Source organism: Macrosteles quadrilineatus, unplaced genomic scaffold (genome assembly GCF_028750875.1).
Source record: "Macrosteles quadrilineatus isolate MER2022 unplaced genomic scaffold, UCM_ALF_1.0 Scaffold_2__2_contigs__length_208266976, whole genome shotgun sequence".
NCBI classification, from domain to species: Eukaryota; Metazoa; Arthropoda; class Insecta; order Hemiptera; family Cicadellidae; genus Macrosteles; species Macrosteles quadrilineatus.
Genome location: NW_026542595.1, coordinates 71,451,985 through 71,479,285, shown reverse-complemented (window position 1 = coordinate 71,479,285; position 27,301 = coordinate 71,451,985). Strand labels below are relative to the sequence as shown.

Sequence of the window (27,301 nt, the reverse complement as noted above, 5' to 3'; positions counted from 1 at the left end):
TTAATCAGCAATACAAAGGAAGATCAGTGTTGGATGAGTTACATGCCTTGTGTAGCTTTATTACCAACCCAAATCAGCTGCTTCATGGGACAGGACCAAATGTTAAAATCCCAATGATTAAAGACAGCTAGATCCAGTTTTAGGCTGAACTATTCCCCGGAACGAATAGGCAACCTTCAGATTGTAAGGTTAGTGTTGGTAGTTACCTGGTACTCCCTACCCTTGAGCTGGTCAAGGATAGCCTCAGTCTCAGGGCCGACGTCAAGCTTGCTGGGGTCATACACTAGGAAGATGATGTCTGCTCGGTCAATAAACCATTGGCAAGCATCATTGAATGGAAACAGACGCTCTACCTGCTTGCGTATCTCCAGGATACCGGGAATTTCCACAATGTTCACCTGAAATCAGAGGAATCCTTGGGATCGATCACTAAAAGCTATTCTACTGTCTAATGTAAACAACATATTATAGCATTATTTTTTTCAAACTCAGAAGGGTCGTTCTCAATTACAGAATTGGGAAAGTTTCATAGAGGCAAGAATTTCCAGCACGAGTTTGGAATGGAAATGTATAATACAAGGTTTGATTTTACAACTTTTTTTCTTTCCATTCAGAAAGTATCCCTTTTCTTCAAGAATGCATCCTGTAATATTACATGTCATTCATTCATCATTAACATTAATTTCTCTTTTATTTTGTATATTTTCTCCCATAATGTCTGTTAATGCCCCTGATAATGTGTTATCAGTTATTTAATATGTTCCTCTTGTTAATGTGTTATTTTATCCAATTTTGTTCAATGTTATATAATATCCCATCACCTCACAGAAACATCATCCTATTTTATGTTACAATATAATATTTATGCAAATTCTCTCCATACCTATTAAGTACTCATCAAAAACCAACAATAATCATTTATTTAGAATAATATAGAATTGTAAGAAAATTGCAATATATTAATAACATCTTAAATATAGTATTATTTTTCAAAATTATCCAAAGAAAATCAAAATTACTGTGGCAAGTGTCATTCATGTAAATTAACCAGCTGTACATCACTTCAACAATGGACATGGACTTCCTGAGCTTCTATCATTGCCTCTCCCCAGATCCTGCCAACTCTTCACAGTGTGAACATCATTCTATTGGAAATTGTGTTTAATTTAAACTAAAATTCATAATCCCAAAGTAAAACCTAAAATTTAAATTTCTCATCATCCAAAAGTATTGGACAAGTGCATTGAAGAGTACCAATTTATAAGAAGACAGACACTCCAAATTTGGTAACCATCATCCATCTTATTTAACTAAGGACAAATTTAAGTTAATCTTCATTGGACATTTAATCAGCATAGCCTACTAGGCCCAATTAACCTTAAACTCATCAAGATATACATATTTCAAATTGAACTTTTATTCAAAATTTAATCTTCAAATTCTATTTTATTTCATTAAATTCAGTGAAACCATTTGGAATCTTTCTTTGGACATTAACATTATTATATTAATAGCATCGTGAACCTAGCTTAACTTATTTCAGAACAATAACTAAATTAAATTATTTGCATTTTAAAGAAGCCTAATATATCATTCGAACCGGCACGACCACCCCTCCCTGAGATTAAGAGGTCATCTATTTGAATATTAATTAGTACTTAAGAAGAAACCAACCCAATATAGGCCTAAGCCTAGAGAATCTTTTCATCCACTTTGGAACCCCACCATTTTGAAAATTTACCATTGTTAACTTACCCTGTAACTAGTTCAACTAATAACTTATCTTATATTTGTATTTCATTAATAAATTTTATATTGTAACATACCAAATCTCTTTATTCAATAATTCATAGTTATAAGATTAAGATAAAAACTTACCTTATTAAACAGAAATAAAACACAAATTAGGAATTATCTTTATTAAGAAAGGAATGACTTCAAGTTCAATGTGGGCTAACTTAATAGCCAAAGGAATTTTGTAGGCCTAAGTTTATGAAAGTCTATAGAAAGCTTTATGGTGTGTAGCAAATTTGGCGACCCAACGTGTCGGCTTTCGAATGATATATTACGGTAGTCATAAAATATTGCAATTTTCGATCTAAGCTTTGAACCTTAAGTTGTACTAGATTGTAAGAACCCATAGCCTATTGTACGACCCGTAATTAATATTCCCAACCCCAATAACAACACAAAGCCGTTTTACAAAACACTAATTAATCACGCACAATTCGCATAATTCGCACAATAATTAATCATGGCCGAGAAAGGTTATAATTTAAGACCCAACCGTAAAAATTCTAACCTAAACCCAAATTACGACTACAACAACACTGACAGCGAGAGCGAGATTGAAGAAGAAGGTCGCCATTTTGATGACATCACACGCACGGACACAGAACAAAAAACACATCCACAGCAGACATCACAACTCACAGAGGAAGAAAGCAACGAGTCCATGGACCAATCAGACACTAGTATTCCCATTCCTACAAGTCTGTTTGCAAATGTTGCCACTGAACTGTCCAGTAAACAAAGTCTGAATGTTTCCAAAATGCCAGGTGATAGCCAAGGTCACATTAGCGGATCAATAACCCAGACACCCGCACCCGAACACAGCCGATCGTTACCGAACATAGCCGACGCCGACGAACGTCACCCAGACCCAGACGACCTAACAACACGGCAACGGAACAACCCTAGTGCAACTGTCGGTGCAACAGCAACTGTCACATCAACACTAATTGCACCATCAGATATTAATACTTTAATTGCCCTCATGACTAAACTAGACACTAAATTGTGCAACAAAATTGACGAATCTCATGCTAAAATTGACAGCAAAATTAACGAATCCCATGCTAAAATTGACAGCAAAATTAACGAATCCCATGCCGAAATTAACAGTAAAATCAACAGCAAACTCAATGAATTAAAAGTTGAACTCACTCAAAGCTTCAATGATAAAATTGATGCTAATAGCCTAGAAATTCAAGCTTGCAGAACCGCGCTAGAAACTCAAATATCAGAAAATCGTGAAAGTCAAAATAAATTCCAGATCGAAATAAACTCAATTAAGATCACTCAGACAACACAAGCTGAGGAAATGATTAAACTCAACGAGAAACTCACACAAAAAATTGATGAATCACAAGATCAAATGAGACAATTCGTCATTGATAATCTTACACAACAACAATCAATATCTGATAATAAAAATCAACAGAGACAAAATGACATCCTATCTGCTGTCAAAACACAATTGGTAATGCATGAACAGAATTTTGACCAAAAAATTGAAGAACTTTCTCAACGAACCAGGCAAGAATCCGAACAGAATTCTAAAGCTAATTTGGCCATCATACAAAACGAAATTCTCCCAAAACTCACCATCCAAAACAAAACTTTAGAATCTCAGCAAGCTGAAATCCAAAATTTAAATCAAAATCTGACTAAATGTGAACAAGAAGTGGAAACCCTCAAACAGAGCAAAACATTTGAAAACTTCCAAGGCCCAATCAAAATTATATGCAATGGAAATGAAGAGAAAGACCGACAAATACCAAAATTCAACGGCCGAAGTGGCAACCCAAAAGAATATCTTAATAAATTGAAAAGATATTACGACAGAGGACTTGAGCGAAACAGCAATTATGACCCGATTGAATATCTCAAAGACCTGCTAGAAACTTCATTCGAAGGTCCCGCCTCAAGATGGCTACAACTTGTAAAGACTGACTTAAGTTCCTGGGAACAATTTTCCAACGAATTCGAAGCTAAATACTGGTCAAGAGAAGTACAACGCAGCTTAAGAGCCAAAATCGAATCAGAAAAATACCGGTCAAATGGCACCCTCAGCCGCAGTGAATACCTTACAGAACGTGTAATTTCACTCCAATCTATGAGCCCTTGCCTAACCGAAGAAGAAATTGTGACACTGATGGCAGAGAGATTTGACTCCATCATACAAGACTGCATCAATGTACAAAACATCACCACCGTACGTGCCTTAGAAAGTCTTCTACAACGTGAAGATCTCAAAGAAGGACCGAAGAAGACACGTACCAACAACCAGAATCACAACAGCTCATCCAACAACCGACCGACAACTCCAAATCAACAACCACACACCTATCATCAAAACGGCCGTTACGAGAATCAGAGAGCGTACCAACCCAAGATACCTTCATATCACAACAATTCATACAACAACAATCACCAACACAGAAATTATCCAAATCATCAAAATTACCGTCCTAACTACAATCATCCTAATTACGACCGAAACCATGAAAACAAACCATATCAACGAGACAGATATCCTCCACGTAACGGTGACCACAACCAACGGACCTACAGAAACCACCCAACCCAAGAACAAGCTCAGCTCTGCGCAGTAATGAGGCAAAATAACTACGTGCCTAGTGCTCCTCCAAATAACCAATCATCACACAGTTACGAGCCACAGACTCATCCTGCACCATATATACAGGAAAACGGTTCGGCGCTGTAAGCGACAACCGAGAGGGTCAATTATCATTAGTTAACTCTAAAATTACAGCGCCTATTTATGAAAGTCTCGGTAATGAAATAAATCATCTTCAATCCCAAAGTATAATGTGTGATAAGAACTTCTTATTAGAAAATGATTCAGAAAATAATCAATCTCTAAATTTCACTCAAATAAGTTGCCCAGAAATTAGCATCAAACTTAATAATATTAGAGTAAACGCATTAGTCGACACTGGTTCATCAATAACTTGTATATCAGAATCCTGGTTCAGTGAAAACAAATCCAAAATTTCACCATTTGAAGAATTTCCAGTTAATAACACAGTAATCAAAACTGCTACAAATGAGCGATCTAAAAGAGTCTCTCGAATTATTTACGTTCCCACCACAATTGCAGAACACACCTTGCCATTGGAATATCTTATTGTACCAAATCTAATAAAACCTATAATATTAGGAGTAGATGTTTTGTCTAATCTTAAAATGGATCTGAATTTCAACACAAATGAAATAGATATGCAGATAAATAATCACAATGTTACTTTGAAGTTTTGTATGTGCAACCAAGAGGGACAAATATGTCACTTAATAATTAATGATAGCCATAGGCCAAATAATGAATATTTTAATGATGAAACGTTTGATGTATATCACGATGATCCAATATATAATAAATTTAATAGCACAATAAATAACTTCAAAAATAGAAAAACAGATCCAATCGAAGATGAAACATTAACCCAAGAAGAAATAGATTATTCCCTAGCAACAAATACGCATAAAACCGCAGAGGAACGTGAAAAATTAAGCATTTTGTTAAATAAATACCAGCGAAAGAAGATGAAGATGTTTTATACGGCCCCTACCATATATCAGCCCTTAAGAAATATTTGGAACCAACCCGAGCAATAGAAGCTGTGATCGACGAGATAGATAATGATGACCCTACCTTCGAAGACATTGTACATCAATAAATTTCATAATGTGTTTCATCCATCAATAGACTTTTGTGCATCATCATCTCTAACCAAATTGTGCCATGGACCTTAATCGCGAGTGCGTGACCCCATAAATTGTGTTTTCCATAAACTAATACCCAAGTGATAAGGTTTATAGACAATACTCACTTACTAATAAACTGTAATCTCCTTAATAACAAAGAAACAATAAAGTTATTTGATATTGAACAGTATGGAACAACAGCCATAATATCCCTTTCTTCCCATGCCAGGCCATGAACACTCTATTCTATTCTCCCATTTTAATGTTATTGTCCTACACATTTGTTAACTTAGTTTATAATTTTGTTGTATTATCACCCAATGTTCTCTCATCCAGAAAATCAATCATTTAATGTTATTCATACCTATCTTTAAGTATCATTCATATTAATGATTCATGATTCCATTTCATATTTTGTCGAAATCTGTATTTCATTTCATAGCATACAGATTTCTGTGGGGATAATTTGTAATATTACATGTCATTCATTCATCATTAACATTAATTTCTCTTTTATTTTGTATATTTTCTCCCATAATGTCTGTTAATGCCCCTGATAATGTGTTATCAGTTATTTAATATGTTCCTCTTGTTAATGTGTTATTTTATCCAATTTTGTTCAATGTTATATAATATCCCATCACCTCACAGAAACATCATCCTATTTTATGTTACAATATAATATTTATGCAAATTCTCTCCATACCTATTAAGTACTCATCAAAAACCAACAATAATCATTTATTTAGAATAATATAGAATTGTAAGAAAATTGCAATATAATAATAACATCTTAAATATAGTATTATTTTTCAAAATTATCCAAAGAAAATCAAAATTACTGTGGCAAGTGTCATTCATGTAAATTAACCAGCTGTACATCACTTCAACAATGGACATGGACTTCCTGAGCTTCTACCATTGCCTCTCCCCAGATCCTGCCAACTCTTCACAGTGTGAACATCATTCTATTGGAAATTGTGTTTAATTTAAACTAAAATTCATAATCCCAAAGTAAAACCTAAAATTTAAATTTCTCATCATCCAAAAGTATTGGACAAGTGCATTGAAGAGTACCAATTTATAAGAAGACAGACACTCCAAATTTGGTAACCATCATCCATCTTGTTTAACTAAGGACAAATTTAAGTTAATCTTCATTGGACATTTAATCAGCATAGCCTACTAGGCCCAATCAACCTTAAACTCATCAAGATATACATATTTCAAATTGAACTTTTATTCAAAATTTAATCTTCAAATTCTATTTTATTTCATTAAATTCAGTGAAACCATTTGGAATCTTTCTTTGGACATTAACATTATTATATTAATAGCATCATGAACCTAGCTTAACTTATTTCAGAACAATAACTAAATTAAATTATTTGCATTTTAAAGAAGCCTAATATATCATTCGAACCGGCACGACCACCCCTCCCTGAGATTAAGAGGTCATCTATTTGAATATTAATTAGTACTTAAGAAGAAACCAACCCAATATAGGCCTAAGCCTAGAGAATCTTTTCATCCACTTTGGAACCCCACCATTTTGAAAATTTACCATTGTTAACTTACCCTGTAACTAGTTCAACTAATAACTTATCTTATATTTGTATTTCATTAATAAATTTTATATTGTAACATACCAAATCTCTTTATTCAATAATTCATAGTTATAAGATTAAGATAAAAACTTACCTTATTAAACAGAAATAAAACACAAATTAGGAATTATCTTTATTAAGAAAGGAATGACTTCAAGTTCAATGTGGGCTAACTTAATAGCCAAAGGAATTTTGTAGGCCTAAGTTTATGAAAGTCTATAGAAAGCTTTATGGTGTGTAGCAATCCAACAGGTATATCATAATTCACTGTTTAAAACTATAATATGGTTATCTTTCAGAGTTAAAATTAAGGACGGATAAATTGTATACAATCTGGCAACATCATACTAGGGTCATCCACAAAGTAACAGACGTTTTGCAACAGCACCGTTGGGACTATCACCTCCAGCTTAGAATCATAGCATTCCTGCTCTGCAGTCATTATATATATTGTGCTTTGTCTGAAGTGGAGTTTTAATAAAATGGGCACATTCATTGCAAACAGCAATGTGATGAGGTGCACTCTGTGATACATTTGTTGGAAAAGAATTAGGGGTGTGCAATGCAGCATTTTTTCCGATTAAATGCATAGATACGATTCAAAGAGCTTCTATTACAGCTGGATTACAGGACGACACCACCGTCCCAGTCAATTCAGGCCGCTTAGTCTGCAGGTTTGCTGGGGCGGAGTATTACATTGATTATACTAAATTTTATTTAATAACCTTTTCCTTTTTTATTCGTACCTTTTCCAACAATGGGTTATTTAGCTTGAGTCCCCTCAGTCGGTCGAGCAGTCCTTGTCCGAATTTCTGTAGCCCAGAGAAGGTCCAGTCTGCAGCCAGTTGTGTTCCATCCAATACTTCCTCCCGCTCTCCCCACATCAGAATGTTGAAGTAGGCTGGCGACGGTTCAGCACCTGTATCAACAATGTTGGTTAAGATTACATTATCCTGGTCAATCATTTTTAGTTTTTGAAACTTTTGTAATTTGATTGTGTTAATCAGCACTCATAGCACAGGTTTTCCTTAGGAATTTTTAAACATAATCTCTAAAACATTGTATCCAAATAATGTTACTTCTAAATTTCTTGTAAAAAAAAATGAGAAGCACTTAGGTACCTACTGGATCAAAATATGAGCTGGTTAGTAAAGCCAGCATAGTTCAAAGAATTGTAAGTAAACTGCAATATCATGGTCTTTCTGTGTCAAAGCAGTGTCATATTGCTGATGAATTAGCTGAAATTCCAACATCATTGTCTTTTACTGCTCTGAAAATGGCCATCTCCAATGAGGCTGAAACATCAGTTTTGAGTACTACGGCATGGTTTTATCTTAAAGACCACGATATTTATGTTAAGGAATGTGGGATTATTGAAGCCTTACTTGTGATGTAGAATAAAAATTACAATTTCACTTGATTTAAATATTACCTTAAGTAGAGATGATGTTTTATATGCACTGTTAAACAAATTTGTCACCAATCTAAAAAAGAGCATCTGTACATAATAACTAATGGTATGAACAACGTAAAATGTTGAAGTGTCAAACAAACGTTCTCAAGGATACGATTTCATAAACTACCAGTCAAGAAATTTATTATTTTTAAGGCATCAATGCTGTGTGAAATCGTTTAACACACAAAGAATAAAGTTTTAAATTACCTGTCCTTAAAGAAGATGCCTGGAATTCATTATCAAGAAGGTAGTTTATGAGTGAAGATTTGCCACCACTCCAGGGTCCCATGAATAAAATCAAGGGCTTAGAGAAGATTTCTGGGTCTAAAACAAACAAAATTCATCTACCATAATGTAGTTGCAATTATTTCAATAATATATTCTTGCATAGCAAGTTTTCAATGCCATTTTTGTAAAGCAATAACTATGACAAATTTAGGCAAAATTAGATTTCTTTTGAAAAGGCTTAAAAAAATTTAGCTGCTGATTTGTGCTCATAGCCAAATTTTCACCCACCATTTTTTGTTGTTTGTTAAATTTTCTTAGCTTCAGTAAACTTTCATATTTTTTTCGTGTAATCCAAGATATCAGTTTATGATTATGAAAAAGTTATTATTGCCTAATTAATTTGTCCATCACTTTTAAGTAGTTTATTATTATTAGCTGCCTGTTTCATCTTTTATCTATGTTGGTTACAAATTATTGTTGTGTAAAAACACTGAGTCAATTTCTACGGAACTATGATCCCTGAAAACTTTGGTTTCACTATACTTTTTGTTGAAAACATGCAAACTTTATCATCCAACAGCCTCTAACTCCTGCAATACTTGAACTCACCTCCAAAGTGCCTGTTGCTCAGGTCGCGGTACTTGTACAGTATCTCTAGAGGCTTGATTGCTGAATCGTACAGTTTTTTGAGTTCTTTGAGTGTGCTCTCGATTGTCTTGGCCAGCAACATCTCCACCTCCGCAGACTCAGGTGTCAGCTTCAGTATCTCAGATATGTGCTCCCTCTGCCGTCGTACTTTAGGCACTTCAAACTCCTACCCAGCAAGATTAGAGTGTTAAGATAACTGGTGTCTTTTAGAAAATTGTAACAATGGGAAACTAAACAAAGCTCTAGTGTAGTGGATTTCACTATAGTAGCTAATAACATTGTATTCATGGCAAGACCTAGGTCTGGGCTGTCTACTTATTTATCTTAAGAACCCCAAGGAAAAAGTACTGTCAGTAGGAGGTATTATAAATTGCATACAAATTGTAAAAAAAAATACAAACACAGTTTCTGTTTTGATAAGAAGTTCAGGTATATAATTGAAAAAATGTATTAAGGGTTTTAATTTAACCTGTAGGATCTTATGCTTATTCTGCATTGCTGTTGCATAAGTGTTTCAAAATTCATTATCACACATTATGTGCATTTCATGAAGTACACTCACCAAAGATAGTTGATCCTCTATAGTAGGAGCTGCCTCCTTGATAGCTTCTTCTTGCTCCACAGGCTGCTCCTGCTCTGAAACACCAATCGTTAATATCATCTTGAGGTGGTACAAAATTGTGTGTCTATAAAAGAGATGTAGCATTTTAAGTTCATCCATATAAGCTCTTAGCATCAATACATGTTCTGAAATCTGCATCAAGAGTTTAGTTTTTTCACTGAAAGCAGAATATCATATTAAGTTTAAAGGTTATATTGGAATAGAAATGTATTATATAATCACGATGCACGATGCACAATCATAATGCACGATGATTACCTAGATGTTTGCCATTAAGAGATTGCTGAAATAAAGGCAAGTATTAAACAGCAGAGGGAAGAATTGACATCCTGGATGTTGATCGTAAAAGAGCTTAACACTTAAAATGCAATACTCAAAAAGCAAGTGTCAGCGCTTGAGTCAAGGATTTTTTTTTCATTCAGAACATTACTCTATCGGAATGCTCTTGAGATCCAGGGCATTCTTATAGCAGCTGAGGAAAATTTCTTGTGTAGTGAAAAGTGTAAGAGAAGTTTTTAACTACCCTATCAAAGATGACATGGTCGACTTGTTCTGGGACACCTCCAGGGATCGTCATGATTATGGTCAGAGGGTCTGCTGAACACTGAGAGTCTGCTTTAAAAGCGGAGGGTAAAGAAACACCAACAGTCACAATCTAAGGATGCCGTCGAGACTGGCGGAGGTTTTCTACATCAACAAGAGTCCGAATCCCGGCCGTCATAAGCTGCTTAATGCTAACAGGCAGTTAAAAAGGGACAAAAACTACACATATCTGTAGATAAGATGATAAGTGCTAATGAGGAAGAGTAGTAGTGATGAAGTACAAGTGCTAGCCACAATGAATGATTTGACTAGCCTGTAAGTGTGTACTGTATATTTTGCGTTGGCTTTTACCTGCCCAAGAGACTAACAGCTTTTAACCTAATTGTCTCATGGCAAATTTAAAAACTACAAAATGTAAACCTGGGTGATCAGGACAGAAGTCCTTCGCCCAAACCACTGGATCAGAAATATGAAATATATAACTATTCTTATACTAGTAGCTTTTTATATTACCTTCAGTTTGTTCAGTTGACTCTTGTTCACTCTCAGCAGCACTAGTCGGTGTTGCTTCTATCTTTTCAGTGGATTCTTCAGCTTCTACTAGTGTTTCCACTGCTGGTTGCTCTTCTGAAGCACTTGTTTCAGTGTCTCCACTTGCTTCTGTACTTTCCTCTGTTTGTGCTTCAACTGATGAATCTTTTTCTGTCTCTTCCACTGATTTCAACGTTTCATCTGCAGATCCTTCCTCAGTTGTCTCTGTAGTTGCTTCTAAAGATTCTTCCACAGAAACTGGTGCCTCTTTTTCTGAAATTTCTTCAATAGAAGCTGGTGTTTCTTCCTCAGTTGATACTGGTTTTGCTTCTTCTGCTGATGCTTCTGTAGTTTCAACAGTTTCTTCAAAGCTTTCTGTCACCACTTCACCAGCACCAGATTCAGTAGATTGAACTACCTCAGTCTCCTGAGTTTCAGCAGATTCGGCAGCTTCTGTAGAATCTGTTACTTCTCCTCCTACGTTTTCAGCTTCCTCTTGTGATTCTGCATGTTCTTCAGTTGATGTGGTTGCATCTTCTGTTGCTTCTGTCTTCTCTTCTGATTCTGTAGTTTCTTCTTTAGTCTCTTCAGCTGATACTACTTCTCTAGTCGCTCCCTCTTCATTTGTCTCTTCTTGTTGCTCTTCACTTTCTGTTAAAGATTCATTTTGTTCCGTAGATTCTTGGGGTTTCTCTGTACTTTGTGCTTCTTCCTCCTCAGTCGTGTCTATTGTGCCTTCATCAGGTGTCTCCGCTGATTGGTCCCCTCCTTGTTCTTCAGTTTCACTTGAAGTAGGTTCTGTATTTTCATTGTTTTCCACAGACTCTTGCTCTCCCTCTACAGAGTCTTGGCTGTCAATTGGTTCTTCTTTTGCTTCTGAACTTTCTTCAGCCTTTGTTTCCTCCTCTGGTGCGCCCTCTTGTGACTCCGTGCCCTCTGTGCTTTCTGCAGCTGTTTCCTCAGCAGATGCTACGTCCTCCTCTGATGTTGTTCCAGTTCCTGCTTGCTGAGAATCCTCAATGCTTTCCTCAGTTGTCTCTGCTGACTCTCCTTCAGTTTGTTTTTCAGCCTCATCCCCTGTATCATTTTCTATGGATTCTTTCGTAGTAGCCTCTTCGGTTTCTTCGATCGATCCTTCCTAAACAAATTAATGTGTTATATTCACTTTCAATCATTGTACATAGTTCCATCTATGTAAAACAGTTCACACTTTTTAATTTAAATAGTTCATTTCTAATAGTTACATCTACGTAAAACAGTTCACACTTTTTAATGTTAATAGTTCATTTCTATAAAGATTACATTATACTTTTGAAGTATGCAGGGCCTCAAAAGTTCAGCATTCAGCCCCACTCGTATCGTTCCTTAATTAATTTTATTTAAACATAGGTACATGGCATCAAAGGAGAATTCGCCTTAATAACTATTGTTCTGAAAACGGATTTGAAGAGAAAAAATGCAAACTAAGGCACTTTGATTTATTTTCATCTTAAGTTGTACTACAGTAGAAACTTTGTAAATTGGTAGGATCCAGTTAATACTTTGTGTCTTTTCAGCAGTGTAGGGCCTGAGCATTGCTCTTAAATCTGGGCTATGCTATGCCCAAATTTATATCGAATATGGGATTTTTTTTACTACTGTTATTATGACATTCTCACTTATATAAATGACTTGCCTGTTCGGTTGACGAGGAGAGGGGTGTCGCATGTTCAGAGCCCGTTGCATCTACTGCCTCTATAACAGACACAACTAACTACAATCCCTGCCTCTAATGCAAATTATTTTTATGACATGAAAGGAAAATTCTAAACCAATTCTGTACATGTAAATTTAAATTAATTTCTGCCTAATTAGTGAACTTTAATACTGATAAATGAAAATTAATTTTCTTTACATTTTGTTTACCTTTCATCACTATCAAAGAGTTAGTAAAGAATGTTAACTAAAACCCCTATCTAAGAAATATGTCCTAGGAGCTATAAATCATTGTATGCGTTGTTTATTTTTCAAAATACTGTATCATTCTAATTGTAAGATGTTTTGTTTGTTGTTGATGTTGGTCTGGTGCTGGGGTAATAAACGGAAGGTTGCTAGATCAACTTTAAAAAGGCAATGTTTTTTATGTTTTAAAACTTTGTTAAACTATCCTTCATTGTTAGGTTTTTAGTAAATGATTCTTGCAAATAATCCAGTTCATCTCAGTCAGTATTGCATCATTCATTCTACACTCTTCCTTCACTTGTCCTCACATTAAAATTAACACTCTTATGACAAAATGTTATACAAAAATGTTATGTGATGACAAAATGTTATATTACAAAATGTTATTTAGTCAAGATTTGTCGAATCCAAAAAGAATAAATCAAATATAAAGAACATACAACACTTATTTTTTAACATTTAAAATGTACATAGTGCACCATGCACTAATATAAGTTCAACAACTAAAATACCTTTTTGGGAGCAACAAAACATGAGCAGCTTGTATTGTTATTTTTTTTTATCAAACAATTACTGTACTGTACTAACCACACTAACCATATTATTTTGAGGATAGACCTATTAGCTCAACCTCAACTGAGTAGTAAAGATAGATAATGCGTGAGAGCACTATATAGTGGCTAGGACTAGTAAATGCAACTATGTGTCGATTGTACGTGATGGATGATTATTACCTTGTGGGGACTCTGGTACGTGTTCCTTGAGGGCCTTCTCTATGTAAGGTCTACACTCACTCTCCGACGGTACAGTAGAGATACCCCAGCCCTCCACTCCCTCTGTAACAGAACAATACGGTATCACCTTCAAATTATGAGCATGGCAATAACAAGGCATTTGTATACATTTTTTTCTTGGAAATTGGATTTAGAACATTGCTTATTCAATCTGGAACCAACACATTTTAAAGGAACCTTGATTTTTTTGCCTTACCTATTTAAACAAGATTATCTTTATTACCTTTCCTTGTAAGGTCTTATAATATGACTTTTATATCCGACGGAGATTAATTAGCCTATAAGGAGGCAGTATACTACTTTACAAGCAATAGGTTTGCATACTGCCTAAAAAAGGTCGGACAAGCAAAAAGCTACAAACCACTTGTAAATTATTTATTATTAAACTGAAAACTTCAGTTGTTAAAAATTTTCTGTAACATCCTTATCACTTATTTCATCAAAGCAGTTGCTTTCATTGATTTAACTATTCTCAATTTAATTATGATAAGAGTAATTTTTAGCCTAATGCATGAATAAAATACCCTTATAAAATAACCAAGTTAGGACGGTTACAGTTCGACTTAATGAACACATTTCAATCCAAACCAGGTACGTAGTCAAAACCTACGTACTGTATTTTGCTACCCATTATGTAGGCTCCTTAATTTTAACACTTTGGATGCAAATATGACTTTTACAGTATCATTAAATTAACACGTAACCTTTATGTTTTTTTTTCTTCATACTCTAATAATTGTTTAAATAGTAAGCACAAGAAAATCTACTGGCTATACATTTTATTATGGTACCCCAAAGTGTATTTTCCCCCTGAACAGAAAGTTAGTGTAGAGCAGCAGGGCAATACGGCTATTTGGGTATCCGATATAAGGGACTCTTGCCAGTGAACTTTCTTGACTTGGCCGTTGGACAAGACTATATTCAATTTTATCTGGTTTGTCTGATGAACAGTATGGGAATACTAACTATTTTACTGAAATCTCCTATATCCAATTTCTATCTTAATAATTTAGTAAACTGTTATAGCATGAAAAAAGATCAAATGAAATTAAAACAGCTTAAAACATGTACTGGGATTTAGATATTTTAGGTCGGATAAAAGAAGCTACACAACAAATTTATACTCCTATAAAAAAGCTTCATCTCTGTCTGTCTTTTCTATTTTACTAGTTAGTTATGATACTGTAACTTTTTTCTACTGTAATTTCAAAGGAATCCATTTTCCTATATTCTGTGGTCATATCTATAGCAGAGCACAAGTAAAGTTACTTGTTTTTATTTGGAACACCTGATTCAGACAAGCTACATTAAGTTTTTGGAATGTACACATAGTATAAGTAAAAAAAAAAACTAGCCTAATTTAATAATAATGTTATTGCAGTAAATATCCCAAAATCTATATAAATAAAATTAGAGTTTTGTCTGTACATTGCTCAGAATCATAAACTTTTAGGTTATTTTTACGTGTTATACATTAGAGAAACCGAAACAAGTCTCATCTAAATTTCTGTCCGTCTTCCAGTCTGTTACGACCCAAGAGCCATTTTACGCGGCCTACTCCTGAAAAACGAGAGTACCTATCAAGTTCCAAATCATTTTAATGCATTCACTGAATTGGCGAGATTGTCTTTAGCCATTAAAATATGGCGTCACCACTTTGTACATAAAATGACGGACAATTAAAAACCCAATTTTGTGCGATTTTTGTAAAGTTTTCTCCCAATGTTTAGCACATATTCTTCTATGAAATAACGAACAGCTGTTCAAATCAAGATTATTTCTTCTAGCTGTCACTGATATGTTTACATTGAATGTTGTTTACAAATACCGCAACCATTTCCGATCACGTTTTGAAAGCAAATCCAAACCACTTAAGATTAAAAACGTTTTTCCTTACATAACGGATTTAATTAATCGCAAGTGCAATAATTTGTAGGGTAACAGTAAATGAAAATAGAGATTCTTTGTGCATAAAATTGTTCTTGAGTTTTGATAACCGGGAAATAGACCTTGAATCAGTGTTGTATATTGCTGGGAAACTTACATTTTTTAAATGAGCGTTTTCAGTCAAGACTCGGCACACGACCGACGCGCGTCTACTTGTCCATAGTAAAAATAAAAGTAGGCCTACCGTGTATTTATGTTTTATTCGTTATGTGTATAAGTGTACAGTTCGTGTATGTGTTTCAAAAACTCCAAGATGCACCTAATGGGGAAGCTTAAGATCTTATATATAGGACTGATGATGGCGATTTAATTTCGCCGAAATGCATCTCCTGTAATAGGATACATTAGGATCGACCGGCGGACACAGGTAATTTAGCCTTTTATTGATTGTCATACCGATCCGGAACAACAACAAACGACATAAAATGAAGTTATGTATAATAAATAGTTTGGCCAGCATATCTGAAAATATGCAAACCAACTACTGTTCTTTATATAAGAAGGTTTCAACTGATACTATAAGATCCCCGTGCGTAGAACGGGTACACAGCTAGTGAATAATAAATTATAAAGTCTGCACATCTTAAGCATTTCATCAAGTTTCCCTCATAGGGAATTTTTCCAAAAAATGGGTTTTCCCAATTTGTACCCTTAATACGTCAAAATGCCCAATTTTAATTCACAGCCTTCGTGTAGTGCTAAAAAAACAAATAATAGTGTACATTGAAGCTTTGTTGTGCTATTAAAGGTTACAGATAATATATAAAAATAACATGAATAGTTGTAGTTTACTTGTTGTGACATTTATTGCCCATAAGTAGACTTGTGTTAAAAAAAATAGAATTGAGAAATTTGTTAACTGTCTGTTCTGACAGTCTTGAAATTGCATCCACAGTATGTAGGCCTAATGGGTGTTCAAAAATGTAGACACGTTTGAATATATTTTTAATTGAAATCCATGTTTTAGCCCCTGAACTGTGATATAATTAAAGTAGATATTTACCTTTTGGTCTACAGCTCGATCAAAAAATCTTGATCAAAAAGTAAATTTTTTATATTTTTTTTATTAGGTACTGTACAAAAATTAACAAAGTAATTCTCAGATAATTTATTTACTTCCTTTACTAACGGTATGGATGATTACTCACATGGATATGAGAACTTTTCTGTGCAGGAAGTTTATAAAATATAAGATCTAAGCCAAAGACTATGTAGTTCTACAATTCATTTAGATGTAGAAGTAATATCTAAATTAGAACAATGAGATTCCTTTCCCTGCAGACCATGGGCTTAGCCAACTATTTGACAGTGGATTCGATCTTCAGACCTCTTCTTGTCGCTACAACATTCCACTTTCTTTTGTCCAGGCTAATTTTAATTCACTCAGTATTTTTGTCCAGACTGCAAAACAAAGAGTAGACTATTATCCTAGAAGTGTTGTTAGTTCTAGTTATTTTTGGTTGAAATAGTAATTGGTTGGACATTATTTGAAGTAGTACCGTACCTAAAGGTAGCAGTAAAACTACTTAGTTCTGTGAAGTTATTGGTTTGTGAATAAGATTTTTTTATTCAGAAATATGGGTTAGGTAGTATCATACTAGTTTTAGCATTCAAATTCTGAACTTTTGCTTGATTCTGTGTCAACCCGGTCTCATAACTCTATAAGGTTTCATTATTTTCAAAATGTTTTATGTCAGCAGGATCTCACTGAGTGGCTATTATTGTGTACTCAAATGATATCAGTGTAAGATTTTGTTGAGTACCCAACATTAGTTATCTGAGCTCTGTTTTCTCTGTTTCATTCAATCTCTTCATGCTATGCGATGCTCATTAAATGGAATGGATATTGTGTTAGTGTTATGAAACCCCTAATACAAAACCAAGGTCTTAAGCCATTTACATTCATCTGGGTTCATAGAGTTATTGGAGTAGAAATATTTTAGAACACTGGTACATCAGGTGAAGATTGAACGGTGAGTGTTGAATGGATGAGATGACAGCTGGTTGACCAGGACCATTTATTAACATCCCAATGACTAAGAGCAGCTGGGTCTAGTTTCTAACCATTAAACGTATTTAGACTTTTCTGAAGATCAAACCAGCAACCAGGCGAGCAATATCAGGAGCCCAACTATAAAAACCATTAACTATGTGATTCTTGGTCTGAAACTCTGCACCAAGCTACATAGCTCGATAGCTTGTCTGTTATTACCCATTTCAACCTCAAATACTGTACACTTGCCTCGTTGCGTGTCCACTGCTTAGGTAGTACATTTCACCACCCACCCTTAAAAATCGGAATGTTGGGTCATGTTTGAGACATTCGCCTATTGGGTCTGATGATAATTTGGAATGTCCAATCAAAATCGATCACAACTTACCCTCTTTTGTATGTATTACCTTCTAAAAAAATGTAAAAATGTGTTATGAGACGTATTTTGACTACAACTATTAATTTCATAATAAAACAAGCAAGAAATAGACATACCTACTATCTAGAGCTGTCAACAGATCCTTAAACAACATTTATTTCAGGTACAACCAACACTAAGGGCGTCCATTAGATTTATGCCAAAGAGGGTGGTGCCGATTCCTAGCGAAAGCAATTGATCACAAATGATTGTGTGTTTGCCAGTAGGAATGAACTATGTGCGGGGTTATGTGTAAAATGCATTACATCGGGCCAACACGGGCACTAACTGTTTACACTGGACTGCAGCCACGTCACCATCACTATTCGCTATTCTGGGACCTCTAAACTGACTCTAGCTTTTTGGAGTTTAGAATAAACCAGGATGACATTTTATGTTTTGTCTATATGGTGCTTAACTCAAGTAATTTCTCAGCATCCGCCTTAAATTCTAATGTACAGTTTGTGTACCAGGGTTGCCACCTTTGGTTAGGGAAAAATTAAGGACGGGCCCCCCTTCCCCCCGAATTAACATAGGAATAAACACGGGCACAAGTGAAAAAATTCTGGATTCTCCCGGCAGGATCGGGATGGGTGGCAACCCTGGTGTGTACTCTACCAGTCAGAGGCTTTGGTCATTAATTCTGTTATCCTGTTAGATCGTTAAGGAAGACCTTTAACCAATGCCAGATTTGTGTTTGTGACTTCCTATAGTGTGCCAATTCTCAAGAATTTCAGTACATGTTTTGTGTTTGCCAAATTAGAATCAACCTTATACAGGGTGCTTTTTTTTAACTTGCTTCTTTATTTATGTATAAACTGCAATAGATAGAAATATGCAGTTTGCAGGAATCATCTATTGACGTAGAGGCCACAATTGTTGTGATTTCCACATTAATTTTTTACAACCTTTCTCCCCCTACCCTTAACTTAACTTGACATATGAAATGAGAGGGCACAAATAAAGAAAAAGAATGGTGCAAACTAGAGGAATCTACATCAATCCTATCAAAAGTTATGTTCAAAATTTTAATTCCCCTCCCTTTTTTTTAGAAAAACACATTTTTTAAACAGCTATAGCTCAAAAACGGTAAGAGCTAGCAAAGATAAAAAAAAATTATGGTCAGGAATTACATTTTCTACAAATGCTTCATCACCTTAAAAATCGCCCTACTTCTAAAATTTGTAAACTTTCTCGGGTTTTTGATGTGTTTTTAATTGAACAAGCATTTTTAAATGATGCCACTAGACATCATTTAACATGCTTGTTCAGTATAAAAAACACATAGAAATCAGAGAAATTTTACAAATTTTAGAAGTAGGGCGTAAGGAGAAAGGGGTTGAATGGGAACTTAACGTTGAAATCACAACAATTGTGGCCTCTACGTCAATAGATGATTCCCGCAAACTGCATATTTCTGCATATATATCTATTGGAGTTTTTACATAAATAAAGAAGCAAGTAAAAAAAAAAAAAAAACACCCAGTATATTTGCAAACAGTGCAATCTAGACCTATATCTTCTTTACTCATCAGAGTGCAAATTACGCCATCTCCTTAAGTTTTTTACCAAAATGGTCCTCACTTGTAAGTGCAAGAGACCAGTCAACTCGGGTCGCCGGAATTTTATCCCCCTGGAATTTTACCCCCTGGGCAAAGCTGACGTCACTATGACGTAGTAACCTGAGTGGCCAAAAGTTTGTTCGCGGCTGGAATTTTACCCCCGCGGATTTGGAAGTCTAATGAAAATAGCCAGAGCGTGATTAATTAGATTAGCGATAAAAACGGATAAGCGGAATTTTACCCCCTGTCCATATAACTAGCGTTTCGACAACTGAAGATGTACGGGCCAGATTTTTACCCCCGGAATTTTACCCCCGGATTTTTACCCCCTGGAATTTTACCCCCTGGCCGTTTATAGAAATTGAATGATTGATTTTCTTATTTCTGTTTAACCCTTTCCACTCCAATTATGAGAGGCCTATTTTCTCACCAGCTCCATTTCATTTGAGCCAAATTTTCATATTTCATTTGTTTGCAAAAAAATAAATATCATCTTGATTTATAGAAGGCTGGTATTCTTTTTCTAAATACTTACACAAAATAAAAAAATAAAAATAAAAAATCAAAATATAAGCATAATAGGCCATGACGAACGGCGGGGCTTCCCCGCCATTTGAGCGGAAATGGTTAATTTATTCGCCTATCTTTATTTATTTATTTTGTAGTCTCAACTAAGTAAACAGAATTCTCTGTTTAATTTTGATGTTCGGGATTTGCGTTTGGGGCCAACTGTTGGTTAATAAGTATGTAAAATAAACTGAGTAGCTCATTTAAATGATAATTGGGTGAACATTTCTTCGTAAAGAAACAATAAGGCATATTTTGTTATTGTTACAATACAAACGAAAACATTGTTTTACCACGGTTGTATAATAAATCGTTAAAGAAATCTTCGAATCAATTACCATTCTGATGTTTGTTTATATGTCATATTAATCAACCGTTGGCTTCAAAGATCAAATCCTGATACTCGAATCTCAAAATTAAAATCAAAAACCTGTTTGATTAGTTGATGTTACAAATAAATTAAGATAGGCTACTTAATAATAAAATGTTTACTATTAAATTAAAACAGAATGAAGATAATTAATCATTCTCACTAATTTATATATCTGGCCAGGGGGTAAAATTCCGGGAGTAAAAATCCGGGGGGTAAAATTCCAGGGGTAAAAATCCGGGCCGTACACTCTAGGTTTTTATAATTTGATGTGTTCTGATTAAATTCACAACCGTGAAAATATATGTTTAATTCCACGTTTAATGCATCAAGCTGATGTCGCAAAACTCAAAAGTTCGCGGCCGGAATTTTACCCCCTGGTTTGTGACATCACGTTTGCTCAGGGGGTAAAATTCCATGGGGATAAAAATCCGCTACCCCGTCAACTCAATGGTGAAGTTGGAGTGTGATTGGTGAGACAATAACTGTGTACAGTGTCATCAGTGAGGGTGGAATGTTATAGCTGAGACAATACCTGCGTTGGTGGCAGTATTTTTACCCGTCCTGACACAGCTATTTGCGGCGCTGGGCCATTACTCACTCCTACTCAGTTTCATTCAGTCTATGGCTAGGAGTTCCTAACAGACCAGTGAATAGATAAACCGTACACTAATTTGGCCTTAAACTTTTATTTGCAATGATATCTTTTGAAGCATGGAATCAGAAATATTATTTAAATAGCCTACTCCAAATTATTTTGGTATTAGTAAAGAGGTTATGATGGCGATGGATGAATTTGAACCTGGGTATGATTAAAATCAAAATCTAGGCCTTTAATAGACAGTGTACACCTGAAAATATGATTATTTTTATTATTGGTATAAATTGAGATGGGGACACCACCTAAGAGCATATTTTAACCCAATTATTTGTGAAGGATGAGAGTCGAATGGAATGAGATGCCTTGTGCAATTAAGACTAGATCTTTTACTAGCTAGGACCATTTATTAACACCACAGATGAAGGACTGTTAGGTCCAGTTTAAATCCCAAAAAAAATCCAGGCCTACTAACTTTTCTCTGGATTGAACCGGCAACCTTTTGATTACTAGACGAGCACTATATCCACTCAGCTACCCAGCTATTAGATGGACGGTTTACTTGATCATCCATAACAAAAAGTCACTAATTGTTTAATAGCTTGAAACTGTCTAGGAAAGGAAACTGTCCTTCTTAATGGTCCTTTGATAGATAATTTTGGTAAAAAGACCAACTAGTTAAACACATCAACAAATTTCCTATATATTCAATTTATTTTTGTGTTCTTTACCTAAAATATTGAAATAGTGATGCAATTATACAATTTGCTACATGATACCTCTCTCTTGACAAGCATTAGGACCATGAAAAGTCGTTAAAGTACCTCCCACTTCCTGCAGAACGAGTACAATTAAATCGATGAAAACTTTCTGATTAAAGAGATGTCACTTCTGCTGGGTGTGGTTCAGTTAAAAGATGTCCGGACAAGAGGGATTCTACTGTAGGTAATTGGAGCAAAGTTTCTCACTTTTACATGCTTGCTCCAAGATTTTCATTATTGAACTTTTTGGTCCTCACTACTGAGGTACATGTTTATTTTCTTTACAGAAACTCGGGTTACCTGAACTAGTTACAAAACTTGTCATTTATGCATTCGCACACATTTGATTTGAGTTTTTATAGCTAGGAGGTATCAGAAGGCAGCTATGCTGTGATATGGAACAGATTTAGCAGAGCTGGCCTATATTTGCCTGGCTTTTATTTCTGTCACACACTTCTTGTGTGTCTCTGGCTCAAGCAAGGTTGGCTCAATGTCGACTGGCCTCTTCTTATCCATTTCATTTAACAAACTTTTAACAAAATGTTAAAATTTCAAACATTGTGATGAGAATAATAAAAAAAATAAGTTTCTCAATCCTGAATAAATTAAATCAAAACTGTTGAATCACTAACTGAAGCAAATCCAAAGTATCATCAATTTTATTTACTATGTCTTTTGTATGCTACTGAAACATTACTTGGTCAAGAAAATAAAATTAATTTAAAAGGTCTCGACTCCCCTATGTCAACGGCCAGTTTCTTCTATACACATTAAAGTGACAGTAGACTCCAATATTGTCCTAATAATGTCTCTGTATTAGTGGGTAGATTTAACATAAACAGGAAACTCATTTTTGTATCGTAAATATAAAAGTGTGTAGAACGTTCTAAGACAGATTTTGATAGTTCTCCTTGTCTATCTAAGACTTTTAATTTGTTCATAGGTTTAAGAATCTTGAACCTCTGGTTCAAGGCTGTATTACAATTTCATTTCATATTGAGATTAGTGATTGGCGAGATAAGAAACCCTGGTCCCTGGAACACGCGACACTTGACCAGCTTTTCTCTAAATTTGTATTTCCGATTGTAGAAATCTATACTTTTGTGACTAATAGTTATGAGGGTTTGCTGTTAATTAAGATCTCCATTGAGCCAAGTTACTAGCTAAATCCAAGACCAACGTCGTGATTACTTCATCTACTACTGTTCTAGAAGGTTTCCACCCTTATGGGACAATTGGTCTCATCATAGTACTTGAAAACTTTATGAATGAAAATTGTAAGATAATGAATGGAAGAAAATTATAATTGCGTTCAGTAATTACGTTTCTGTAAGAAGAGATTCAATCCCTATTCAGTACTGTTTCCAGTTGAGAAAAGTGTCTTGGACATACAAAATGTGCATGAGTAACTTTAGGAGTTCGCAGAAGGCCATACATATTTCCACAACGGGGGTGACAGTGTGTTCATCAGTTACTATCAAGCAGAGTTGAATTGGAGGAAACTATGCTGACGTAGTCCTTGATAGTCTCATAGAAACCACACCGTGAAACGCATGCAAAATCCCCCTTACTTTGGTCGCTGCACTAAAGTGATGAATGACAGCAGGCGGACTACACAATTGAAAACATTGTTCAAGAGTAAAAGATGACGTACAAACTCCGTCCACCCCTTTTGCTAATTTTCTTTGTATAGAGTGAAATTTTTCCGTAGATACTGTATTTGTAGTATATAATTATGTGTTTTAGTATTTTTTTAGGACAGGACAATATGTTACAAACATTTATTTGGTTTTGAATAGGTTCTAGGTATTTTTTTCGTATTTTTAAAGTCTCGAAATTCATGACCATCACGTGTCCCAAACACATTTTTCAACTTTCACGCGGTTTTTAGACTAATTAATCATGCAGAAATATATAATGCAATTTATTATGTCATCAATAGTTATTAAACTTAAAAAAAGGAGCATATAATAATTTTGTTTTCATTGCGAGCTGACTACCATGACAAAATAAGTCTGCCTCTCGATTTGAAGTCCCGACCATAATGGCAAAATTTGCAACTTTGGAACACAACAGTGGCAAGCCTGGCGGCAATAGTGTCAGTTGGTTTTAGAGACTGGTTCGGGATGTGCGTTAGTTTTCTTTTGCCGGTGGTGTTGCATAAAAAAAAATAAGTACAAGATTAATGGAGGTAAGTTTGTGGTTTTTGTAATTTTGGTGTGTCCACAACCGTATGTAGTCATTTGATGAAGTAGACATGGTGTTAATTTTTGTTGATGTTATATTTTCGATTGCTATGTTCGAACCTAGAAATCGACTTTGCCTCCTCAAACATGAGGTGTAGGGCTGCCACCAGAAAAGATCAAAATAAAACGTGTGCAGCTTTTGACGACTGAGACCATAGAAATCTAATCACTGATAGGCCAAATGGTTTTTACTTGGTAGGAGTGTCATAGGGATGGGAACCGACTTGGATAATAGTGGATGAAGTAAACATAGCCATTATATAGCCATTTCATAGTAATTCTAATTACTTTTTCCTTGTTTTGAGTTTGGAACAACACCAATCAGCATCACTCCATAGTTTTTTCCACTGCAGAGGTTTAATAGATGAAAGTTAAAAAAATTAACTCATTCCTACTACTAAAATGATTTGAGGAGGAAACACAATCCACTACTAGGTTGAAGGCTTATCAACAAGTTTTTTTTCGAAGGGGGTAAATACACCATGTCATTGTTAGGATTGAAAAAGAATACAGCTGAGTGGGACCGTTCTTGTCATTAGAGCATCGAACCCAGTCATGGAGGCTAAGGTTTGGGGGGTAATTGGAATAACCACCCAGTTTCCCAAATATAAGGTTTCCCATTGGGATTTCTCATAATACTGAGCCATTAAATAATCTTGATACTACCCAAATGTAAAAATTATTCTTATCTAATTGTACCTGTCCAAACATTTAACGTGTATGAACTTTGATCTGCTGCTGTGACACAATTCTTTTGTTAAACTTCTTATTTGAACATGTTATGGGTGCAAGTATAAACACCCCAAAGACGCGAGTTGCTTGAAAATCAAGTCTAATCCTAAGAATAAGCATTGTTTTTAGCAAAGTAGTCAAGATTCCCCCCAATGGCATTTTTATAAACCAGTCAACTTCTCTTCTTCCAATATGAAATACTCCAACCAAAAGGTAAGTGAGCGTAGCGAACTAATACAACCCAGGACATGCGAACGAGCTCATTTTATAAATGAACGACCATTTGACATAAAACCACATTAGGACAGGACGACATCTGTCGGGCCAGCTAGTTGTTAATATTTGTCGATTGATGTCATGATTAGCTTGTTTCAGGAAGTTGCAGAGTTGTTTTATTTCTTTGGCGATGTTAAAAATGTGGTTCGGATTCCACTATAAACTGTAGGTCCCTTAGTTGCCATTTGCTGTATGGGCTATTAATTTATAGCTGTGTCTAAGGAATATGACAGCCTTAGTCACTAACAAGACTACAAAAGATCGCACGACTCATCCTTCACTCATATTTGGGTTAAAATATGCACATAGTGGAGTCCCCATCTTAAATAATTGATATTATTTTGTTGTTGTTGTTAGCTGTTTCACTTGCCAGGTTTTTTTAACTCTAATTCTAGATTACAAGTTACCTTTTTGAATAAATTCAAACATAACTAAATCAATTAAAATCAACGAGTAAAAATATAAATAAAATATTCAAGAGTGTACATAAATAATTTGAATAAATATTTATTTTGTAACTATTAATTATTTGAATTTTTGTATGAAAATATTTTTATTTCTTGCTATGCCTTTATTTCTTGATCGCAGATTAAACATCATGTTAATTTACTAGATGAAAAAACGGTCGTCCACTAGAATTTATGTTTTAACGATCCTAAAATGGTTATTTTTATGATATAAAGGGTTTCCAGCTTCAACGGGAGAATCTTGGACGGGCTATTTGGTGAAGAGTTGGGCCACATACAATAATTCTTTTCAGTACAATAATTAATATTTAATACCATTTTACAAATGTAAATGTTATATAATTTGCGATCATAAACTGGTACAATTATTTATGTGCAATAAAGTTTTACACCGTGTGAACATAACACATTAATTGTTATCATTAAATAGTACAGTACAGGAGACAACGGACAAGATGTTTAAACTATTCCTTTCACTGTGGCTTAACAGCCTATTTTCCCATGTCGGATACAAGTGGAAACTCGTGATTAAACGGTCATTCACTGCACTCATCCTAACTATTTGAATAGGGGAAAAGTAAACACATAATCAGAAGTTTCTTGCATTAATTTATCTATAATGTATTGGTCGGTGTTCATTATTATTCACAGAATTACCGGTACTATGAATGCACTTTACACAATTTACCTGTAACTTATTTTCAGTCCATTTATTTTCCTGCTGTAGGCCCTATAGTTCGTATAGCTTTGTTTTAAGATAATATTATTTTTTTTATTTTTTTTTTATAAACCTGCTTGGATCTGTCAACGTGTGAATTAAGTCACCGAACTTTCCCCAGCTAACCATTGATGCAATTCGATAATAACAGTAATGACAAAATGATCTCTAGGGATAACAAGGAAACTTAAAAGGCCGGTTGAGGAGAATCCCTATATACTGTAGTTAGATTTATTTACTCCTTACAATTTGTAAGTAACCTCTGTTGAAATTATCATTGCGTTGCATTCGTACATTATTCATTATAAAACACTATATTATTGATAGGGCTGGGGACATATTTTTTTATATGACTTGTAAATATTTAGTTTTAGTGACTTGAGTTATTCTGTAGGCCTAAACCAGCACTACTTTTTATTAGGGTTTGCATATGATTGGCACAGGTTTGTAGGTTATGTACCTGTGGACCAGAGGGGTGATGAGCACAGTAGCACTAGTAGCCAGCAGGGTGACATGGCGGTGTCAATCACAGACACACGAACACACGCACACACGCCCGCACAGCACTGGAGTCGGTCGCGCACTGGTCGAGACTCAACCCCCACCCCGCCGCCGCTTGCAACTACAGTAGTGGAATTCTGCAAAAGTAAATGCAAGTGTCGAATTTGACTAGCGAATAACGTGAAACTGTCCCTCAATCACAAGGCTGTGGAACTCAGAGATCTGTGGTGCACTCAGACTCAGTCGAGATCAATGCCCAGTCGG

The 27,301-nt window shown here is 35.0% G+C and overlaps 1 protein-coding gene across 1 annotated transcript; it reads right to left on the bottom strand.

The window, feature by feature from the left end:
- Nucleotides 1–176: 176 nt before the first annotated feature.
- On the bottom strand, nucleotides 177–27,142 carry LOC128984414 (dentin matrix acidic phosphoprotein 1). Its single transcript, XM_054403733.1, has 9 exons — nucleotides 26,997–27,142; nucleotides 13,822–13,923; nucleotides 12,818–12,880; nucleotides 11,129–12,280; nucleotides 10,013–10,086; nucleotides 9,412–9,616; nucleotides 8,782–8,898; nucleotides 7,865–8,037; nucleotides 177–398 (listed from the first exon to the last, which is right to left on the bottom strand). Exons 1-9 carry the CDS (start codon nucleotides 27,049–27,051, stop codon nucleotides 177–179), a joined length of 2,163 nt encoding a protein of 720 aa, XP_054259708.1. The 5' UTR covers nucleotides 27,052–27,142.
- Between the last annotated feature and the right edge of the window lie 159 nt (nucleotides 27,143–27,301).

Bases quoted from the DNA above. Each gene is read 5' to 3' on its own strand.
- LOC128984414 (XM_054403733.1), bottom strand. From the start codon at position 27,051: ATGTCACCCTGCTGGCTACTAGTGCTACTGTGCTCATCACCCCTCTGG. The intron at 13,924-26,996 runs GTACATAACCTA...GTTCTGTTACAG, and splicing joins ATCACCCCTCTGGTCCACAG to AGGGAGTGGAGGGCTGGGGT. The intron at 399-7,864 runs GTACGAATAAAA...CTCTGATTTCAG, and splicing joins ATAACCCATTGTTGGAAAAG to GTGAACATTGTGGAAATTCC.